An 18,635-nucleotide genomic window follows, 5' to 3' on the forward strand; every position below is an offset into this window, starting at 1 on the left:
CCATCGCGTATTGGTGGCTCGTGCCGGACGCGTGAGGGTATTCCTTGGGGACAGGTATAATATTAAAAACTTTAACGTTATCCATGTAAGTATGTAAAAAGTAGAAACCATGACTAGGGTATGCCTTTTTTACATATTTGTTTAAATGTATAACGTATTCGTCATTATATCGCGAAAAACATGTGTTACTATTCACCGTATAGCTGGAAGTTTGAGCGCCTTGACAGACGGCCAGCGTGGCGCCGCCGCCCCCAGCACAGTCGGCGCAGGTGAAGGTGCCTTTCCTGAGACTTCGAAGAAGAAGCGACAACAACAAAATTGTTTAAACAGATGTGGGATCTAATTTAAATATAGCTTGGCTTGGGGACCTGCTTCTGTAATTCAAATGTTTTTATTCCAAGGAGAACAATTCAGCCCAGAATCCAAATTTCACCTAAGAACCGTGTACATTAACACAATGAGTAATATACAGATTTAAAACTTAATGTTATGTTAACATTTAAAAAATATTAAATCATACAAATATATCTACATTATAAAGTATATGATTTGATCATTTCTGCATAAGCTGTTGAAGAAGGAGTATGTTTAACCTAATTTTAATAGACCTTTTGTTTACTTATGTATAGCTAATGTAACCGATAAAAAAGGACCGAATTCGGTAAAAAAAAAAAAAAAAAAAAATATATATATATATATATATATATATATATATATATATATATATATATATATTTGTAAGCTTTGAAAAACATACAGTACTGAGGGTTTTGGCGCTTAAGTGGATTGCTTGGTCGATAACCCAGTAACAAAGCAAAACCACACGTAAACATAGAATATAAGTTATCCTTGATCGTATAAGTAACAGATGGTGATATGAAATTGTTTTTAAAACAAAGGTTTTCGCGTCGAAACTATGAGTGACGACGCTTTGGGACCGCACTCTTGACGCTCAGCTCGCCTATAAATACCTACGGCTGACCCCCCCTCCCAAAGTTACTGCAGCGCTCCTCCGTCTCGGAAAGCACTTGCGCACTGCCAAAACCATGACCCGAATCACTGCTGCAACAGCCCAGAACTACGGCTCACAAGCGGCCAAAAGGAAGGAAGCCAGTGAACTGAGAAAGGTGAGAACGACGGCTAGGAGTGTGACACATTCAGGTGACCGGTGCATTACATTCAGATTTTAACTTGCATTCACTTGCATTCTTTTTAGACTTTGAAGCCGTTAATGGAAAAAAGACGGCGCGCTCGTATCAACGAAAGCCTCGAGCAACTGAAGACGCTTATTCTGCCTTTGTTTGGCAAAGATGTAAGTACATGTATTATTTTTATATTGAATAATTGTTACATTGATTGTTTTTTTTAAAGCAACAATGTTATAATATGAAAACATTTTAACCCTGCAACATTAATCATTTTCTGCCACTTTTGTCTGTTACAGAAATCTCGCTACTCGAAATTTGAGAAAGCGGATATTCTGGAGATGACCGTACGATTTCTCAGACGCCTTCCGTCTACATCAGCTAAAAGTGAGCGTCTTCTGTAGTTTTTTGCTGTTGTCCATGATTAACTAGTTTTCTGCGTCCCGTTGAAATGCAATACTAAAACAAAGCCACTATATTCTAGGTCCATCTGAAAGTTACAAAGACGGCTACAAAGCATGCCGTCAACGCATCTCAACCTTACTCTACACAACCAATCTCCTTGATCAAGACACCAGCCAGCGGGTAAATGAGTACCTCAGGCACTCCATGTCGACGTGGGACGCTCCTTCTTGCCAGAACTGCAAGCGTAGGGGGCAGAACTGTCAAGGGGTGGTCCAAATGAGCACTGGATCTCTGAGAGCAGCGTCTACAGGCGCTGGAGGCTCCCGTCCTGATTCCAGCGGGAATTCAAACAGCAGCATTCCGTATGTGAATCAGCACCAGGCGATGCCACAAGCTATAAGTACTAACATGTGGAGACCTTGGTAGATTAAACGTTAGCAGTTAGACCCACCTAAATGCAAAGAATTGTATTTGTATGCACTTAAGGGGGAAAGGAAACAAAGAGATTGTCACAAGCCTAATTGAACAATATCGCAGTGCATTGTAATGTATACCGGCTGAAGTATTTCAATGACAAGCTGCGATTTATTGGCTTATGATTCGAGTTCATGCGCTGTGGAAAAAAATATGAATTCTGTGTTATATTTAATTCTCCTTTGGGGGTTAAATGAGCATGATATGGGTTATAAACGACACCTTTGTAAACCCCAGGGGTTGTTTTGTATGTGTTGTATTTGCACAGTTAACTTTTATAAGGTGGGTCTGTGCAAAGAGGTGAGCTGTAAGCACTATGTGTTAGAACATTGATTGCTGATGGAGGAAACTGCTAAGTAGCGTGATTTTAAATGTGACTTAACATGAATGTTTGAAATTCAAATAAAGAGCCGCACTTAATGTGCAAACAAATTATTTCTCTGTTTTTCTTAAATTCATCTCACATTTGTTATTTAATTTTCAATGTCATTTTTGTGTTTTCAATAACTATTATTATTATACTAAATTTGATGTAGAAATGTTACAAATTGCATATTTTTAAAAGGAAATCAGTTGCCCAGAATCATATTTAGAGGAAAATAGCAGCAATGATGAATTTTTATAACTCCAGGTATCTGTTTTTATTTTGTCATGCAAACAGCATTTGCAGTAAACAAAGCAAAATATTGCTTGTTAAAAATGTGAAAGATGCAGAAACTGAATATTGGATATGCAGCAGACGGTCGGGTTCGATCCAGACCAAAGTCTTACTTTTTAATGACATTGACGGGAATAAGCAGCACCGTGCACAAGCTCTTTGAGGGGCAGGTGCTCCAGTGGGGGATGGGGGGGGGGGGCGATTCTCTTGGTAAATTTGTCGGTTATCGAAAAGGGGCACTAAGAACCTTAAAAGGGGGGCACTGTCAATTGTTTGTGCAAAAGGGGCAGGTGCCCCCCTCAGCCCCTCCCCCCTCCACACGCACACATGGTTGGATTTAAGGATGCTGAGCTCTGCAAATTACTGGTCTACTTTCAAAACCCCCTTTCTAACAATCTGCGTAGATACTACATACAAGGCAGAATCTTATGTAGTGCGTACAGAATGGAGCTTATACAATGGAAGTGCAGTTAGATTCCGGTCAGCCATCTCTGCGCTGGTGTTAACAGCAGCCTACGCATGGGACAGTGAACCCGCAGTCCTGCTGATGCCAGTCATCCAGACACGGTGCAGGATAACACAGGGTGTTGTAGAGAGTCCAATACCTGTGTCCGGATGGCAAGCGCAGATGTCATGGGGTTCTATAATGCTTGGGGCACAAAATACAACAATCCTCCCTTGGTGTGGTCTGCCTTGTGTGACCGGTACCTTCACGATGTGTGTGGGTGCCTCATGTGCCCATTGCTTCCAACATCGGGCGACTGTGACACCTGCAAGCCCCACATGCCGGGTAAGTGCACGATACGACCAGCCGGCCTCACGCAAACCCACAATGTGACCCCTATCAAACTCCATCGAGAGCTGGTAATGCTATCTAATGCATCTACGAGACATCCTCTGCGTCTGGTGACTAGACATGCCAGCTCCTTGTAAACTGAATCATTATTTAGCTATATTTCCCATTCTGACTCATTTCCTGTATGTTTTCATGGAGTACAAGGAAAATTCCAAACTTTGAATGGTAGTGTGTATGTATATATATATATATACACACACACACACACACACACACACACACCTCTGGGACCTGGGTTTGAGTCCGGGTCTCCCACAGTCCAAAGACATGCTGAGACTGGTTGGAGTTACTAAATCGCCCATAGGTGTGCATGTGTGAGTGAATGGAGTGTGAGTGTGCCCTGTGATGGGCTGCCCCCCCATCCAGGGTTGTTCCCTGCCTCGTGCCCATAGATTCCGGGATAGGCTCCGGACCCCCCCCCCCCAGTAGGATAAGCGGTTTGGAAAATGGATGGATGGATGGATGGATGTCTGACCATGAAGTATAATTGGTTAGAAGATGGATGGATGAGTGAAAATGTAGATTCGCCACGGATGTTTTGAGAACTTTAGTAATCTATTGTTCCCTCTCAATCTGTAAAATGTTGACGAAGCTACGGTTTCAAGTAAACGCTAAAACGAGTGTAAAAAAGCATTTCAATTAAACAATTTTTCTTGAGAAATATGTATTTTAACAGCTAAAAAAAATAATGGTAGAAAGTACAAAAAACATTATATTGATGTCAGTTTAAAACAACTGACAAAAGGAAGGACCTTGATATCGCAAAATACAAATAACTATTGGTGTAAAAGTATCCGAAACCGCATCAACTACGATCATCATCACCAGCATCAGGGAACAGCCATATACACTGTTAGCATGTCTGTAACACGGAGAATATGTATTTAGTATTAATATGCTATGTTATATTGAAATTGGCTACATATTTAAAATTACAGTGTAAATGGAGAATGCAGACCATCCATCACACCTGCAGGCGTTAAATATGTGGAATGGGACTACATTTGGGTTCGGGTTTATTTAGCATGTAAACACTCACACTCACACAAACCGTAAAACTCATCTAACTCAATCTGATGTTTACATATCAAATACGAAAATTCATGCATTAATGAAGGAAACAATAAACGGCATAGTCTGGAGATTTACCACGCAACTGTATGAATGTTTAAGCGCTAGGAATCTTCATATTTGTGATGAAAATACTAAAATGAATTAAGCTATATATGCCTTTTCCCTGTTAATATTATTATACATATATGGCTAAATGAGGCATTTCGTCGCAAGAACACAGAATGTATTGAACATTACCGCGGTAAAAATGGCAGCGCTTTGTCCCCCATACTCATTCATCTCGTACTTTTTAAATTCTCACTTATTTTAATTTTTAAACAAAGCGCCCCCGTTCTGACAGCTTGCACAGATGGGGCCCCGACGCCAAATTTGCTTAAATGACAAAGCCGACTCCAACCGAATTGCCGAAAGTAAGAAGTTTCAGACCTGAAACCTCCGCCTTTCCCCCAGATGCGGTACAGGGCCAGTTAATCGACTGTCCCATGGGGAGGTACAGCGCGTGCGACGCTGCTATCCTTCACCCGGTCCCGCAGAGCATCGGTACAAGGCGGGACCGCCCGATCACAAGCTGTCATGTGCCTTTAGGGTGAGGCGGAACAGCGGAACTTAGAAAGCTGCAGCTTTATATCGTACTGGTGAGCAAAAGCGTACGGTTATGCTGGCGGGTATTAATATGGAGCACAGAGTATTAAAAATAGTTTCAGTCCAGTGTCAGGCAAAGACTAAAAGGAGCAACAAGTCCATTGAGACGTAGATATTTAAATCTATTTCTGATGGGTTTCTAGAAAAGTCGTGCCTCTTTTGTTCCATCACTATAGCATCTCCCATCCGCGATGAAAAAGCAGATGGGCTACTGACGCTAAATTATTTGAAAAACACGTCACACAAACTGATACTCGATTGAAAAAATGGAAACCAAGCGCAGGACATGATACGCAAAGTTTAATAGTTTGAAAGACATGGGGGGTGGGGTCCATCTGGTGCTGGTGCTCGTGCCGGACCCGTGACACTACTCCCCAGGGGAGCATTAAGACAAGTGCGTTGTCACTCAAACATATTTAGCATCGGAATATATTATATTTAAATATTATATTATTGTTTGAGCAAAAAGTGCGTTTTTTTCTTTATAATCAGTCGTCATAATGGGAATGTATAACACGGTGAACGGTGAAGATGCCTGATGCAAACTGCTTCTAAAATATAGACTACATAGGGAAAAAGATGGATGGATGAAGGAGCCATATACGTCTACAGCGTCTTAAATATCGCGTCTATAGGCCAAACTCCCCCAACTGCCATAACAAGCGCGTTGCAGGTGAAGATACTTAAATTCACAGACAAGAAGGAAAAAAACACACTCGCTATTGTTGAGGGAAATTGGTAGGCAGATGTTATTTAAGTATAGCGTAGCTTGGGGTAAGTTTTTATATTTAAAATACTGCCCCCTCTCTCTCTCCCCCCCCCTGGCCGCCCCCAGGACCAAGCCCCACCCGCCAAGTTGCCTTTGTTTTAGTTTGTTACATTTTACAGACAAATACGTATGATACACACGAAGAGCATCTCACTTGGCATCACATATACAAATACTGGTCTTTAGGTTATAATTTCAATTTAGGCCTACCTGTACATTTGCAATTAAAACAATAAACACTCCCTATAGTCTATAGGCAGTTCTATTGCAGGAGTTTACTGTGCCAGTCAAATGTTTGTGTGGGTTTAAATAAATTATTTCTTATCATTTACATGCTAAATAAACCAGAACCCAAATGTAGTCCCATTCCACATATTTAACGCCTGCAGGTGTGATGGATGGTCTACATTCTCCATTTACACTGTAATTTTAAATATGTAGCCAATTTCAATATAACATATAACATATGAATACTAAATACATATTCTCCGTGTTACAGACATGCCAACACTGTATATGGCTGGATTGCGCAGGGAAACAGATGGTTATTAATTTTTTTTAACACCCCGTAATCGGGGGTCACTCCCCAAAGGATACGCTTTTCTTCTGCATGGTGATTGTCTGGTGGCTGGGGGGCGTTCCCATGACGCGCCCATCCTCCATATATACCGCGGAGCGTGAGCTTCCCCATCATCAGAGCTCCGAAACTCCAGGGAAGTGCGCCACTCAACCGCCAGTATGACTCCCAGTATCGCTTTTGCAGCATCCCAGCCGTACTATCCACGGCTAACGGTGGCCGAAAGAAAAGAAGCCAATGAAACGAGAAAGGTGAGGCCCGTTCCATTTATTAAAGATTGCGTCCAAATGAACTGTTTTATTATATCTTTCTATTATCATGAAATGCTTGTCAGCGACATAAAATCGTTTGTTTTACTTAACATTTCAGACTTTGAAACCTTTAATGGAAAAGAGAAGGCGAGCACGAATAAACGAAAGCCTCAACCAGCTGAAGAACCTCATCGTACCTCTGATCGGCAAAGATGTAAGTCCCTTTATACCTATAGCCGGAAAATGAACGGAATACAATTTATTCACTGTGAGTGACTTATATAAAACGATTTCATTTACTCCTGTGTCTGACTATTCTCTAAAATATGTATTTTTTCAGAATTCTCGGTACTCTAAGCTTGAGAAAGCTGATATCCTGGACATGACTGTAAGGTTTCTCAGAGACCTTCCATCCGCACCAGTTAAAAGTGAGTATCCTGTCATTTCTGATTGGTAGACTATACATTGTTATTCATATGCATTATATTTATTACATGATGGGCGAAATAGGAACTGAAATATTTCATTTAATTACCAGATCGATCGGACAGTTACAAAGAAGGGTACGAGGCATGTCTTCAGCGCGTGTCGACCATGCTCCCCAAAACCAACCTGCTGGACAAGGACACCTACACGCGCGTGAACGGCTACCTCCGGCAGTCACTCTCGGCAGCAGTCGCACCTCCTTGCCAGAACTGCAGAGACAACAACGCCGGCTTGTTGCCTCAGATGGACCGGAGAAATCCGACCTGTACGCCCATTACCACGCCGAGACCGAGCAGCACCAATTCACATATACGGGCCGTTTCACAGAACCTCAGTGCGAACATGTGGAGACCATGGTAGATTTATGCCTAACTGTCAATATATTTTGTAAAAATATTTTTGTTTGGGAGATCGTACGTACATGCGCACATTAAGTGTCAAAAGAACATGAATAATTCCCCAGTATATGTTACATTTGGATTGAGTTCTATATTTAATTATATTACGCTTGGCTACTGTTAACGGTCAAGGTTTTAAACAGTTACACTGTAATTACATTTTGAATATTCTGTACTGGTAATTTCAATGAACTATTTGAATTTAGTCCTCTTTGGGGGTTAAATGAATATGAGTTATAAACAAACTCTTGTAAAACCCAAAGGGTTATTTGTAGTATGTGATTTACACAACTAATATGCAGAGATGCAATATGTAAATACGTTGTTATTATTTTAATTGACTTTGGAAGTTATCCTTTTATTCAAATAATACAATGCATGTCATTTGTTTAATAAAAAACATCGACTTAAAGTTTCTTGCTATTTTGTTAATGATCCTACATGATTTTTCAAATTTCTCCGTCGGACTTGTTATTTAGGAACTAAATAAATACAAAATGCAAATTTCAGGGCTGTCACGCGGCTAAAAAAAAAGATCATACCCACTGACGAAGGAATCGTCAGCGACTGTTACTTTTAACAACAGCTCACCGATCCATGCAGTTTATAAGAACAATAGAGAAAATGCTACCGTTATTCCCGTGACCAGAATTTTGAAGCCATTGGACGGGGTACCCTGGTCGTGGCGTGGGATCACAGGTCATTTAAGTGTCGGTCATTTACGGTGCACTTTCTGACATTTTCACATATAATGTTTTACTGAAACAAATCAACAGTCACAAATTAATTAAATTTAGTGTTTTTTTATTCTTCTCGCGTAATAATGAATGTCCCAGTTCTGTTCTGTGGGGAAAAATACAGCACACGAAAAAGGTAGGTTGAGCTTTCGTGAAGCCTACCTAATAATTTGATTACATGTTTCTTATCATAATAAAATGTTTTTGAATTAATTAGCCTAAATATAAGTACGTTATGGGGCGGCATGGTGGTGCAGTGGTTAGCACTGTCGCCTCACACCTCTGGGACCCGGGCTCAAGTCTCCGCCTGGGTCACATGTGTGCGGAGTTTGCATGTTCTCCCCATGTCGTCGTGGGGTTTCCTCCGGGTACTCCGGTTTCCCCCCACAGTCCAAAAACATGCTGAGGCTAATTGGAGTTGCTGAATTGCCCGTAGGTGTGCATGTGTGAGTGAATGGTGTGTGAGTGTGCCCTGCGATGGGCTGGCCCCCCATCCTGGGTTGTTCCCTGCCTCGTGCCCATTGATTCCGGGATAGGCTCCGGACCCCCCGCGACCCTATAGGATAAGCGGTTTGGAAAATGGATGGATGGATGGATAAGTACGTTATATGTCATTTGTTCCACACGGTAACCAGTTTTCGGTGTTCCCACTTTTATTTAGAAAGTTTTGACAAGCGAGGGTAATAGGTCTATAATACACCGTATTGCTCCTCGACTATACCGAGAATTGAATGTCGTGGTCGTTGCTGCCATGTAGTGGTCATTTTGGAAATTGCATGTTATATTGTGATGGCACGCGATGTTCTGGGATTTTTGGGTCAAGCGGAAGTCAAAAAGATCTAAAGAGCATAACTATAGCCGGGTAACTTAGGAGAATGTCGCATTTCAATTTCTATTGTACGCTACAAAAACTTTTGCGACGAATTAGAAAAAGCTTTTATCTAACTTAAAATATATTATATTTATTACACTGTTCCAGTGTTCCTCGAGTCAATAGAAACCGAAACCATCAATAATTCAACGGCACATCTAAATAAGTAAAACGGCTCGAAATGTTTTTTTTTTTTTTTTTTGCAATTGTATATAAATTAAAAATACATTATACTCAATGATAAACACGTAATTTAAATGTATGACAATAGGGGAGAGATGTAAAAGGTAGTGGATAATAACCATATTTATCCCTGTAAGACCTTTCGTGGGAGCAGCCTAACTCATTGCAGCATCGCGCCTCGTCAGGGACGCTCCGCTCTCTCTTCCGTCTCTGCACCGGGAGTCTCACTTGCGCCCATAATAGTCAAGGGAAGCTGATCATGTCTGTGCCCCGGTCGCCATCCGCAGCCTCTCCCATCCAGATATGCAGGTAACCCAAACGCAATTCACTTCAGTTTAGCCATTGATAATTTCTCATCACTATGGCATCTTAGATATAGTGTATCCAGCGCGTATTATACCGTTACATGATACAGGGGCACGTCAATCCGCGCCATAGCCAAGTGGATTTAGATTTTTGCTCCCATTTCTGGACTAACTATACTTTGTACTTTAGATGGCCGCAAGGTTTTGTAATGACATATTAAGATATTCTTTTACGACAGTCGTATATCTTGTGAAACCCTGATTCATTCATAATCCGCATGTTATGTGTAAAATGTGCTGAACCCGATAATGATGCCGGTTCCATGTAAGGTGCGGGGAAGGAAACAAGAGCATTTTAAGGTCATTGCCGGCAAATTAAAATCGAACCGCGAGTAATGCAATACGTTTAACTCAAAACATAATTTTGGTAACACAGAAAAGCTTTACTAGCTACATTTCACCTTTATTCCGAAAGGTATATAGTAGACATTATTTTAGGTTAGTAATAGACATGAGTGAAATAAGGGCGTATTTTGGCGGACTGTTTCTCATAAATATATATATACGTGTGTAATTTGGTTCTGCCTGTGTGGTTTTACGTATTTCGCCTACCATGTGTTAGCAGTGTAATTTATATCTGCAGTGTAATACTGATATCGCTTTTCGGCTGAGCATTATTCAGCAAAGCATTCTGGGTGTCTCTATGAAATCCCCCTACTGGCGAAGAAGAGAACTGCAGCATTGCCTTACTGCACAAAATATGCGGGGACATTAACAGTAATTAAACAATATTAAAGCTTTTCTCAAAAATAAGAGATCCGAGAAGCGCTCTTTGGTGTTTTCTTGCCTTTCGGGATCAGGTGACGAAGGGAAAATGTCACTTAAATTTATTTATTCTGCTGCTTTTTTTTTTAGCTGAAGATAGTTTGATTGGTTGTGAATAGAACCGTGTTTCAAAAGGGTTTAATCTTACTAGGAAACTGGAACTGGGTTTGTAACTGATTACTCCAGGCTTTCTGTAACCTGAAGCATTAAGTGAGTGGGACTGCCTATGTTACGGACATAGTCCACTTCACAGTGAGGCAATGAGTTTATGTTTGTCTGGCTTTACTTAAAATGAGATTCTACCGTTTTGGAGTTTATACAAAATTCTTGCACATCTATCAAGCACAAAGTGCAATTGGATACTGTCACGTACCTGCGGAATCCAAGAGGTATGATTACGCGCGCAGGCGAATAACATCCCTGTTACTAAGGGCTTAGGCAAATCTGCTGTTTATTCCAATAGTCGGGTATTAATATTCGTATATTGCATTACAAAGCATTTTCGAGAAAGGTTACATGTGTTTTGCAACTATTTTGCGGAATGCACGTACAGATTCAAAATTACAAAATGAAACTTTAGACGGCTCGATGTTTTTAATTAAAGGGAGGATGCATTCTGTATCATTTTGTACTTATTAAGCGAAATGTTGTCTACATTGAAAGTTCTTGAACCAAATAATAAAGAGAAATATACCCAGACATTAAAATATAATTGTGAACTTCCCTAAATTTTGTAGTTTGTGATTACTGTTTGATGAGTGCTATTATATGGACGTAAAGTGAAGCCGTGAGCCGACTCCCACAATGCGGCCTCCGGCCGGCAACAGCTGCTGACGGCGGTCGTTTCAGATGGATCATGGTGCACTAGCGACTGCTGGCAATAAAAACAAGCATTCAGATAGGATAAGGATTATCATGCTTTGACATTTAAGAGTATGGATTTATATCGTGTATTAAACCGGAAATGCGCGTTTCTGTTGCTAGTGACATAGTGCCCTTGTTACGGCGATTGTTATGCTGCCAAACTTGATTTTCTCATCAGATGTTCTTGCTATCTTGCGTCCTAGTGTACGGCTTTAAGAAAAACAGAAAGAGCTGCCAGGTTCCAGGCCATTACACGCCACTCCTTGTTCAAAGGTAGAAATACTTTGGCAGCAAAATACTGATTATCTATGATATGTGTGCGCGTTACCGCGCTCAAGGTGTAGCTTAAGCATTCTGCTTGGCCTGTCTCACTTTTGACCTAATTTTGTGTAGTTTTCACGGTGTTTGAATTGCCCTGTGTGTCTTAAATCATATACAAAATTAGCTTTCATTTACACAAATCGCACTGCACTCTTTTGAACGTCATCCAATGGAGTTTCACTTCATGGTAAACTTGTTGTGTGGTATGTTTGCTTTTTAAATGACTCTCATCCGGTGCGTCATTGAGGCTCTGGGCTACACCCCTGCCTGCAGCTGCGTACCTGCTGCAGTGAACTGTCATCTGCTGTGATTTGCGGCCTCAGCTCCCAGAGCTCAGGGAATTGCTGCTCCATTAAAATCGGGCGGAGCTGTGCAGGTCCCTGGCAAGGCAGAGCTCGTGTTATAAATACGACGCAAACCGGCAGGAGTGGGTGCTGTGCCATGCTGATCTGGGTGTCAAACCTGCTGTGCCTCGGTTTCTCTTTGTGTCTGTGGCAGGGAGCTCCCCCGGAACTTAAAACTGGCTGGGTCAGGTGGGTTGCCATCCCCCCCCGTGGGGCGAGTGTGTACAGGGCGCAGGTGAAACAGAGCAAACAGTTATTTCCTCCAACAGTGTGACGCCACTCAGCAAAGCCTGCAGCAAGAGGGAGTTTTTTCAAGTTGCTGCTGCAGCAGAATACTCTGGAGATCTGGACATTGGTCAAGCAGAACGTTGTTGCAGTTTGCCCCAGAGAGACAAAATAGCCGACTAGGAGCTCGAGAAGTTCAGGCTCCTTTATAATAGAGAGGCGCACAGTCGCTGCGGTGAAGGGTTCTGAGATAAGCTTTCTGAGATGACCTACCGTCATCAGGATCATCTTAGACAGGTAGCTGCAGATAACCTAGTGCAGGGCTCACCAACCTTTTTGAACCTGAGAGCTACTTCACAGGCGCTGATCCATAGGAAGGGCTATCAGAACAGACTTTACCCAAACTTATCTAAACTTCATGTATAATAAACATGTTTTAAATGCTTGTTTTTAGATATTATCATTTTCAAATCTATATAAATGCAAATGTGATTAAGGAAGAAAAGCAACATAATAAAATTCAATTTCAGACGCTACTCACTGGTGAGTTGTTCTATTTTTAGAACAGGTCCGCGGGCGACTCATGTGGTCCTTGGGGGCATCATGTTGGTGATCCCTGACCTATTGAGACAAAAACCCTGTGTTTATATGGACCCACAGATGATGACATTAGACTATGTCATTGTATAGTGTGGTCGATGGGTGACATTGCGCAAATCAGAGAAAGATGTACAGTATAGAACAGAAAACACTGATCGTTTTCCTGCTACATGCATTTTCTCCTCTACATGTTTCCACTGAGTCATTGCAGAAAACAGAAAAATCCTCATAAGGGAAATAAAGAATATGTCCAAAGTTTGAGTTTAAAATGAAAAATGATTGATTCAGAAAGATAACCAATCAGATTGTAGAGGAGGTGGGACCAAACATCTGATTGCCAATCAGCCAATCAAGCTCGTTTCGGGTGAACTTGGCTAATAGCTCAGAGTTGTTAAAATCTTATCTAGCTCTGATTTAAAGGAACCCAGGGTTTTAGCTTGCGCTACAAAGCAGTGTCCTTTTAAGGTATGGTGACCAAACCTGCACACAATATTCTAGGTGGGGTCTTACCAAGGAATTGTATAATTGCACCATCAAATCTAAGTAGATCACATCGTAAGCCTTTTTGTGACCAATTTCTCTTGTAGCTTCCTCAAAGAACTCAAATAGATTAGTTAAACAGGACCTACTTCTCCTACATCCATGTTGGCTACCCCTCAGAATGGTATTTGAATGTTTTTCCAGTTGTGCAAGTTAAACTGATTGGCCTATAGTTTGCTGGGCTACTTCTGTCCCCTTTTATGAATGTGGGCGTTATACTAGCATGCAAGCAATCAGAAAGTACCACACCAGCAGATAACGATTTCTGAAATAGTAAAGTTAAAGCTTGGCTAATAATATCCCTCATCTCTTTTAAAACTATAGGTAAGATGCCATCAGGGCCCAGTGATTTATTTATTTTGAGCTTAGCTAGGCTTTGTATCACATCAGCTGGATATTGGTCATAGACAACGTTGTGTTCATACTAAATGGTGGTAGGTTACTTGTGTTCTCTACTGTGAACACCCGTGTAAAATAATCATTACACTCATTCAGGGTAACAATAGTGTAAATGAATAGTGAATGAGAGCCAGAGGACAATGGAAGAGAGGAAACGAAACCTAGGACAACAGGCTGCCCAACCTTCCCTGGGCAGGCTCACAATAACCAAGTCAGACAGCAGGGTGTGCTCTGCATATCTTCTGTCAGTCCATATGTGGGTCATCCCGCCATCTGTAGGTCAGCTCTTTCTACAGCCAGCTTTGTATGAGTCTTCAGTCCTCCGCTGACTAGAAGCTTAGCCTCTGGTCTGCTACATCCATGGCATGAATTCAGAGGCTGTCACCCCTGTGTACTGGGCATCCAGTCACGGGGAGAGTGACACAGTGGGTCAATGCAAATGCTGGTAGGCGACCAACAGCTTCAGCAGCAAACATGAAACAGCGGCATGAACAATTGCACCAGCAGCTTTATTAATGGTAGGTTAAGCTAAAGTAACAGACCTTTGGCATGGATTTAAATACTGAAATTGAGGGGGTATCTCTTTGCTGGCAGGCTGTTCTATAGACCAAGAGTCTAGAAGCTGGAAGATGTCAGAACCAAAGTATTTTTGTTTATGTGAGGAGTTGTTTGTTCTAGATTGTAGACAATGAGTTCTGTTAGGGGCCTGACCCTTCAGTGTTTTGTAAGTAAGCTGACAAATTTTAATGTCAGTCCTGGACTTAACTGGAAGCTAGTGGAGAGACAGTAGAATAAGTAAGACGTTTTCTTATTTGTTCTTTTGAGTTGCGGCTGCATTTTGCATTGCAGGTAGGACAACATGCCATTTGTGTTCCCTGAGAGCTGATCATTTCAGCATCTGTAAGAAGTCTGTCCTTTATTTGAGAATAAAACGACAAACCTGTATTGAAAATCACTCAGCAAAATGCAGACATGTGCTGACGATGCATTACAAATGGTGTTATTGCAACTTTATCAGAATTTCGGGACAGATAATTATCACTCGTTTGTTTCCTTCTGGCAGTTTAGTAGGGCAATTATGGGCCATTTGGCCCAATCAATACATGTTTGTGTGTCATTAGCATAGGAATGAAAGTGATTTTTATAATTTTGTGTTATTCTTCCTAGAACATAAGAACATAAGAAATTTACAAAGGAGAGGAGGCCATTCGGCCCATCAAGCTCGTTTCGGGTGAACTTAGCTAATAGCTCAGGGTTGTTCAAATTTTATTTAGCTCTGATTTAAAGGAACCGAGGGTTCTAGCTTGTGTTACACTAACAGGAAGATTATTCCATAGTCTAAACTACACGCTGTGTGAAGGAGTGTTTCCTCAAATTCATTTTAAAATGTTCTCCGGCTAATTTCCACCTATGGCCACGAGTTCTAGTATTTAAGCTACTATTGAAATAGACATTTGGCTGAAGAACATCCAGACCTGTTAGAATCTTATATACCTGGATCATGTCCCCTCTTAGTCTCCTTTGCTTGAGGCTAAACAGATTCAGCTCAGCTAACCTCGCCTCATAATTTCGCGTAGCCCTACATTGAACCTTTTCCAAGGCAGCAATGTCCTTTTTAAGATATGGTGACCAAACCTGCACACAATATTCTAGGTGGGGTCTTACCAAGGAATTGTATAATCGTAGCATCACCTCCCTTGACTTAAACTCCACACACCTAGAGATGTAACCCAACATCCTATTGCCTTTTTTATTACTTCCCCACACTGGCGAGAGTGGGACATGAAAGCATCAACATACACACCGAGATCTTTCTCATAATCAGCTACCTTCATTTCAGTGGAACCCATAAAATATCTGTACTTTATATTTCTGCTCCCTGCATGGAGTACCTTACATTTGTCTACGTTAAATTTCATCTGCCAGGTATCAGCCCAATCGCTAATTAAATCAAGATCCCGTTGTAGCCTCTGTGCTGCTAGATTAGTATCTGCTACACCACCCACTTTGGTGTCGTCTGCAAATTTAACCAGTGGCAGTGGTTCCTATTGCTTTCTGGTTTCCTGGCAGCATGTAGACAGGGACAAATGCCTTCCCAATTAGTAGGTAATTGTTGACTCATACACTGCCAGAATATATACAGTGCTAATTTCCATAACACAGAGGCTTGTCCATTGGAGACCTGCTGCCCATGCGCTAAGGCTACAGTGGGTGCAGTAGGAAACCCAGTGTTAACATTCTGTTCTCTTGACTAAAGGTGAAATCTCTGAGATTGCAGAAAAACAGGCGTAGTTTAGGGCAGATATTAATGTGCACACATAACCGGGCCATAATCAGGTCATACCCACACGCTCTGTCTCAGTCTGAGCAGGTACAAGCATTTCTCAGAATCAGTGATTGTGATCTTCCTGCAAGGTTATGGATCTGTGAATCTCAGATGTATCATTCTAGAAAAAGCATGCAAAGGTGATAGGTGTGGCAACATCTTTCCTCCGGTTCTCCTGGTTAATTCTTGTGAGAGTACATTCTGTTATGGTGGGATGGCGATCCACCATATGGCTCTCAGACAAAAAGGGCTTTATTGAACAAAACTGAACTCCACAGGAAACCAGAAAGCATCAGGAACCACGTGGGATCAAAATAAAGCAGATAGAAACTGAATACTAACTAAACATCTAAGGGGAACCGGCAGGGAAAAGGCAACACACTTAGACAGGAAATAGAACAGACAGACCCAAAGACTGACTGAAGACTACAGCATGGGCAGGCAGATATATACACAGATAACCACGTACAGCAAGAGAGAGGTGGGAGCAGTTAACAGTCACTAAGGGCTAAGAGCACTGAGGAACAGGTGTGGGTAGTCAGGGACCAATATGGATGAAACACCAATGGAGAGTAGAACAAGGGTAACTAAACATTACTGCAAACAGTGAAAGAAGAAAGAACAAATCAAAGAACTGCACATTAAAAAACAACACAGGTATAAACCAAGAACTATAAATGTAAAATACTAAACAACCCCTGATAAAACAGAGCCAGGGTGACTCGATCGTCCACTTAGCCCATTAAGCCACACGATGGTCTTGGGAATAGGAGAACACACTCGGAGCTAAGATCGGGATAACCAGCGACATCTGCTGGCCAAATGGGGAACTGACATAGAGAAGTGAACAGGACAGGGACCGATGCTGATAAAATATATTACGTTCCAGTCAAACGTCTGCTGACACCTACTGAAAACCATCGGTTTTTCAACAACATAGCAATCCAAATAAACCCTCTGGGATGTATTGGATCAAAAAGTAAGAGCAACGTAGCCTGCTCTGCCCAGAACTTGTAGAAACACCTACAGGACTGTTGGAGAAGCGTTCCAGGTGGCTACATCTGGAAACTGGTTGAAAGAACGGCAAGAGTCTGCAGTGCTGCCATCGAGACAAAAATAGGGTATTTTGAAGAGTCTAAAATTCCGGAAAATTCTGAGATCTTGAACACTTCCCTTGGTCGTTGCAATATTTGATATGTGTTACGTCATTGCTATAAGGTGAACAAAGGCAAATGCAGTAAAAACAGGTGTCAAGAATTTTGACTCTGTCGCTGCACTCAAGTGTTAAATAAATACATTTTACTTGCAGATATGATCTTTATAACACGGTCAGCCCAAAGTCCCTCTGTGTACCTTTGCATATTTCTATTGATGACCATTAAAACTGTAACACTTGCGTAAATACGGCCACGTCTCCACACTCTAAATAACAGCAAAAGCTGTATTCCCCATTCACATTAAAATCCTTGAGCAAAATTTTAAAAATGTATGTGATACAGTATAAGAAATGAATGCACTTAGAGGACCAGACCTTAGAAGTGTAAGAGAAAAGAGGGGAGGAACAGCTATTACACATCACTGGCCATCCAGGTTCTCTGCAGGACCTCAGCAGGTTCTCCGCTCTGCTAGGCCCCAGATTATCAGTGGCATCACACCTGAAGCCTCTCTCAATAGCGAAATTGCTAAATCTGCATGCTAACGCCGTCCCCTGCAGTCTTCAGGCCTGATTACCTCACAGCCTGCAGTGATTGCATGAATGAAAGTGTTGGCTCAGGGGAGCTTTATAAAGGGAGGGGTTCAATGGCTTTGAGGAGCCGAGGGCTGATGGTGTCTGTAAATTCTGTCATGTCTCATCAGCTGTTTCGTGATCAGGTACAGGGAGGTGGAAGAGAACCTCCAAGAAGATCAGAATTTGAGCAGAGGTGGAGGAGCATCGTCTGATACAGTCGCACTCATCTTTTTTTGTGACCTGCATTGCAGCCACATTTCAGAAGGCGTCCAATAAAGCTAAAATGGGAAGGGTTACCTCAGCTTGAATTCAGCTGCATCCACTGATACACATAATCACATGTGGTGACTCACTAACTGAATGGATAGGAAACTTGGTACGTAGTTACAAAAAACCCCCTACAGGCAACTGTCAGACCACAAGACACCGTTGTGAAAACCCCAGAAATTCAGTAGAGAATGAAATGATGCATTCAGCTGCCAAACCCTATTCCCGAGAAAACCTACTATTACGTAACGTATGAATTCCATTATGTCAGAGTTCTACAAAGTGGTGCAATGAAAATCACTTGTGCCGCCGCCGCCGAGTTCACTAGGACCAGTAGTGTGATGGTGGAGGTACAGATCTATTA

The 18,635-nt window shown here is 41.7% G+C and overlaps 3 protein-coding genes across 4 annotated transcripts in view; all 3 read left to right on the forward strand.

Annotated features, from left to right (window-relative positions):
- Positions 1–1,046: 1,046 nt before the first annotated feature.
- LOC125744923 (transcription factor HES-2-like) lies at positions 1,047–1,976 on the forward strand. The gene is made up of 4 exons (XM_049017234.1): positions 1,047–1,127; positions 1,217–1,312; positions 1,445–1,532; positions 1,630–1,976. Exons 1-4 carry the CDS (start codon positions 1,047–1,049, stop codon positions 1,974–1,976), a joined length of 612 nt encoding a protein of 203 aa, XP_048873191.1.
- A 4,773-nt stretch (positions 1,977–6,749) lies between these two features.
- Positions 6,750–7,988, forward strand: LOC125744922 (transcription factor HES-2-like). The gene is made up of 4 exons (XM_049017233.1): positions 6,750–6,851; positions 6,970–7,065; positions 7,192–7,279; positions 7,390–7,988. The coding sequence occupies exons 1-4, from the start codon at positions 6,762–6,764 to the stop codon at positions 7,695–7,697; spliced, it is 582 nt and encodes a 193-aa protein (XP_048873190.1). The 5' UTR covers positions 6,750–6,761; the 3' UTR covers positions 7,698–7,988.
- A 1,562-nt stretch (positions 7,989–9,550) lies between these two features.
- The window catches only part of acot7 (acyl-CoA thioesterase 7), a 76,116-nt gene continuing 67,031 nt past the window's right edge, over positions 9,551–18,635 (forward strand). The window contains exon 1 of one of the 2 annotated variants that reach the window (XM_049017222.1): positions 9,551–9,835. In XM_049017222.1, coding sequence (XP_048873179.1) covers positions 9,786–9,835 — 50 coding nt within the window. In that variant the 5' untranslated portion in view covers positions 9,551–9,785. Of the gene's footprint in view, positions 9,836–10,829; positions 11,046–18,635 lie in introns of those variants that run through there. The other variant, XM_049017219.1, reaches the window with a different exon arrangement.

The sequence above is a fragment of the Brienomyrus brachyistius genome, chromosome 6 (assembly GCF_023856365.1).
Source record: "Brienomyrus brachyistius isolate T26 chromosome 6, BBRACH_0.4, whole genome shotgun sequence".
NCBI lineage: Eukaryota > Metazoa > Chordata > Actinopteri > Osteoglossiformes > Mormyridae > Brienomyrus > Brienomyrus brachyistius.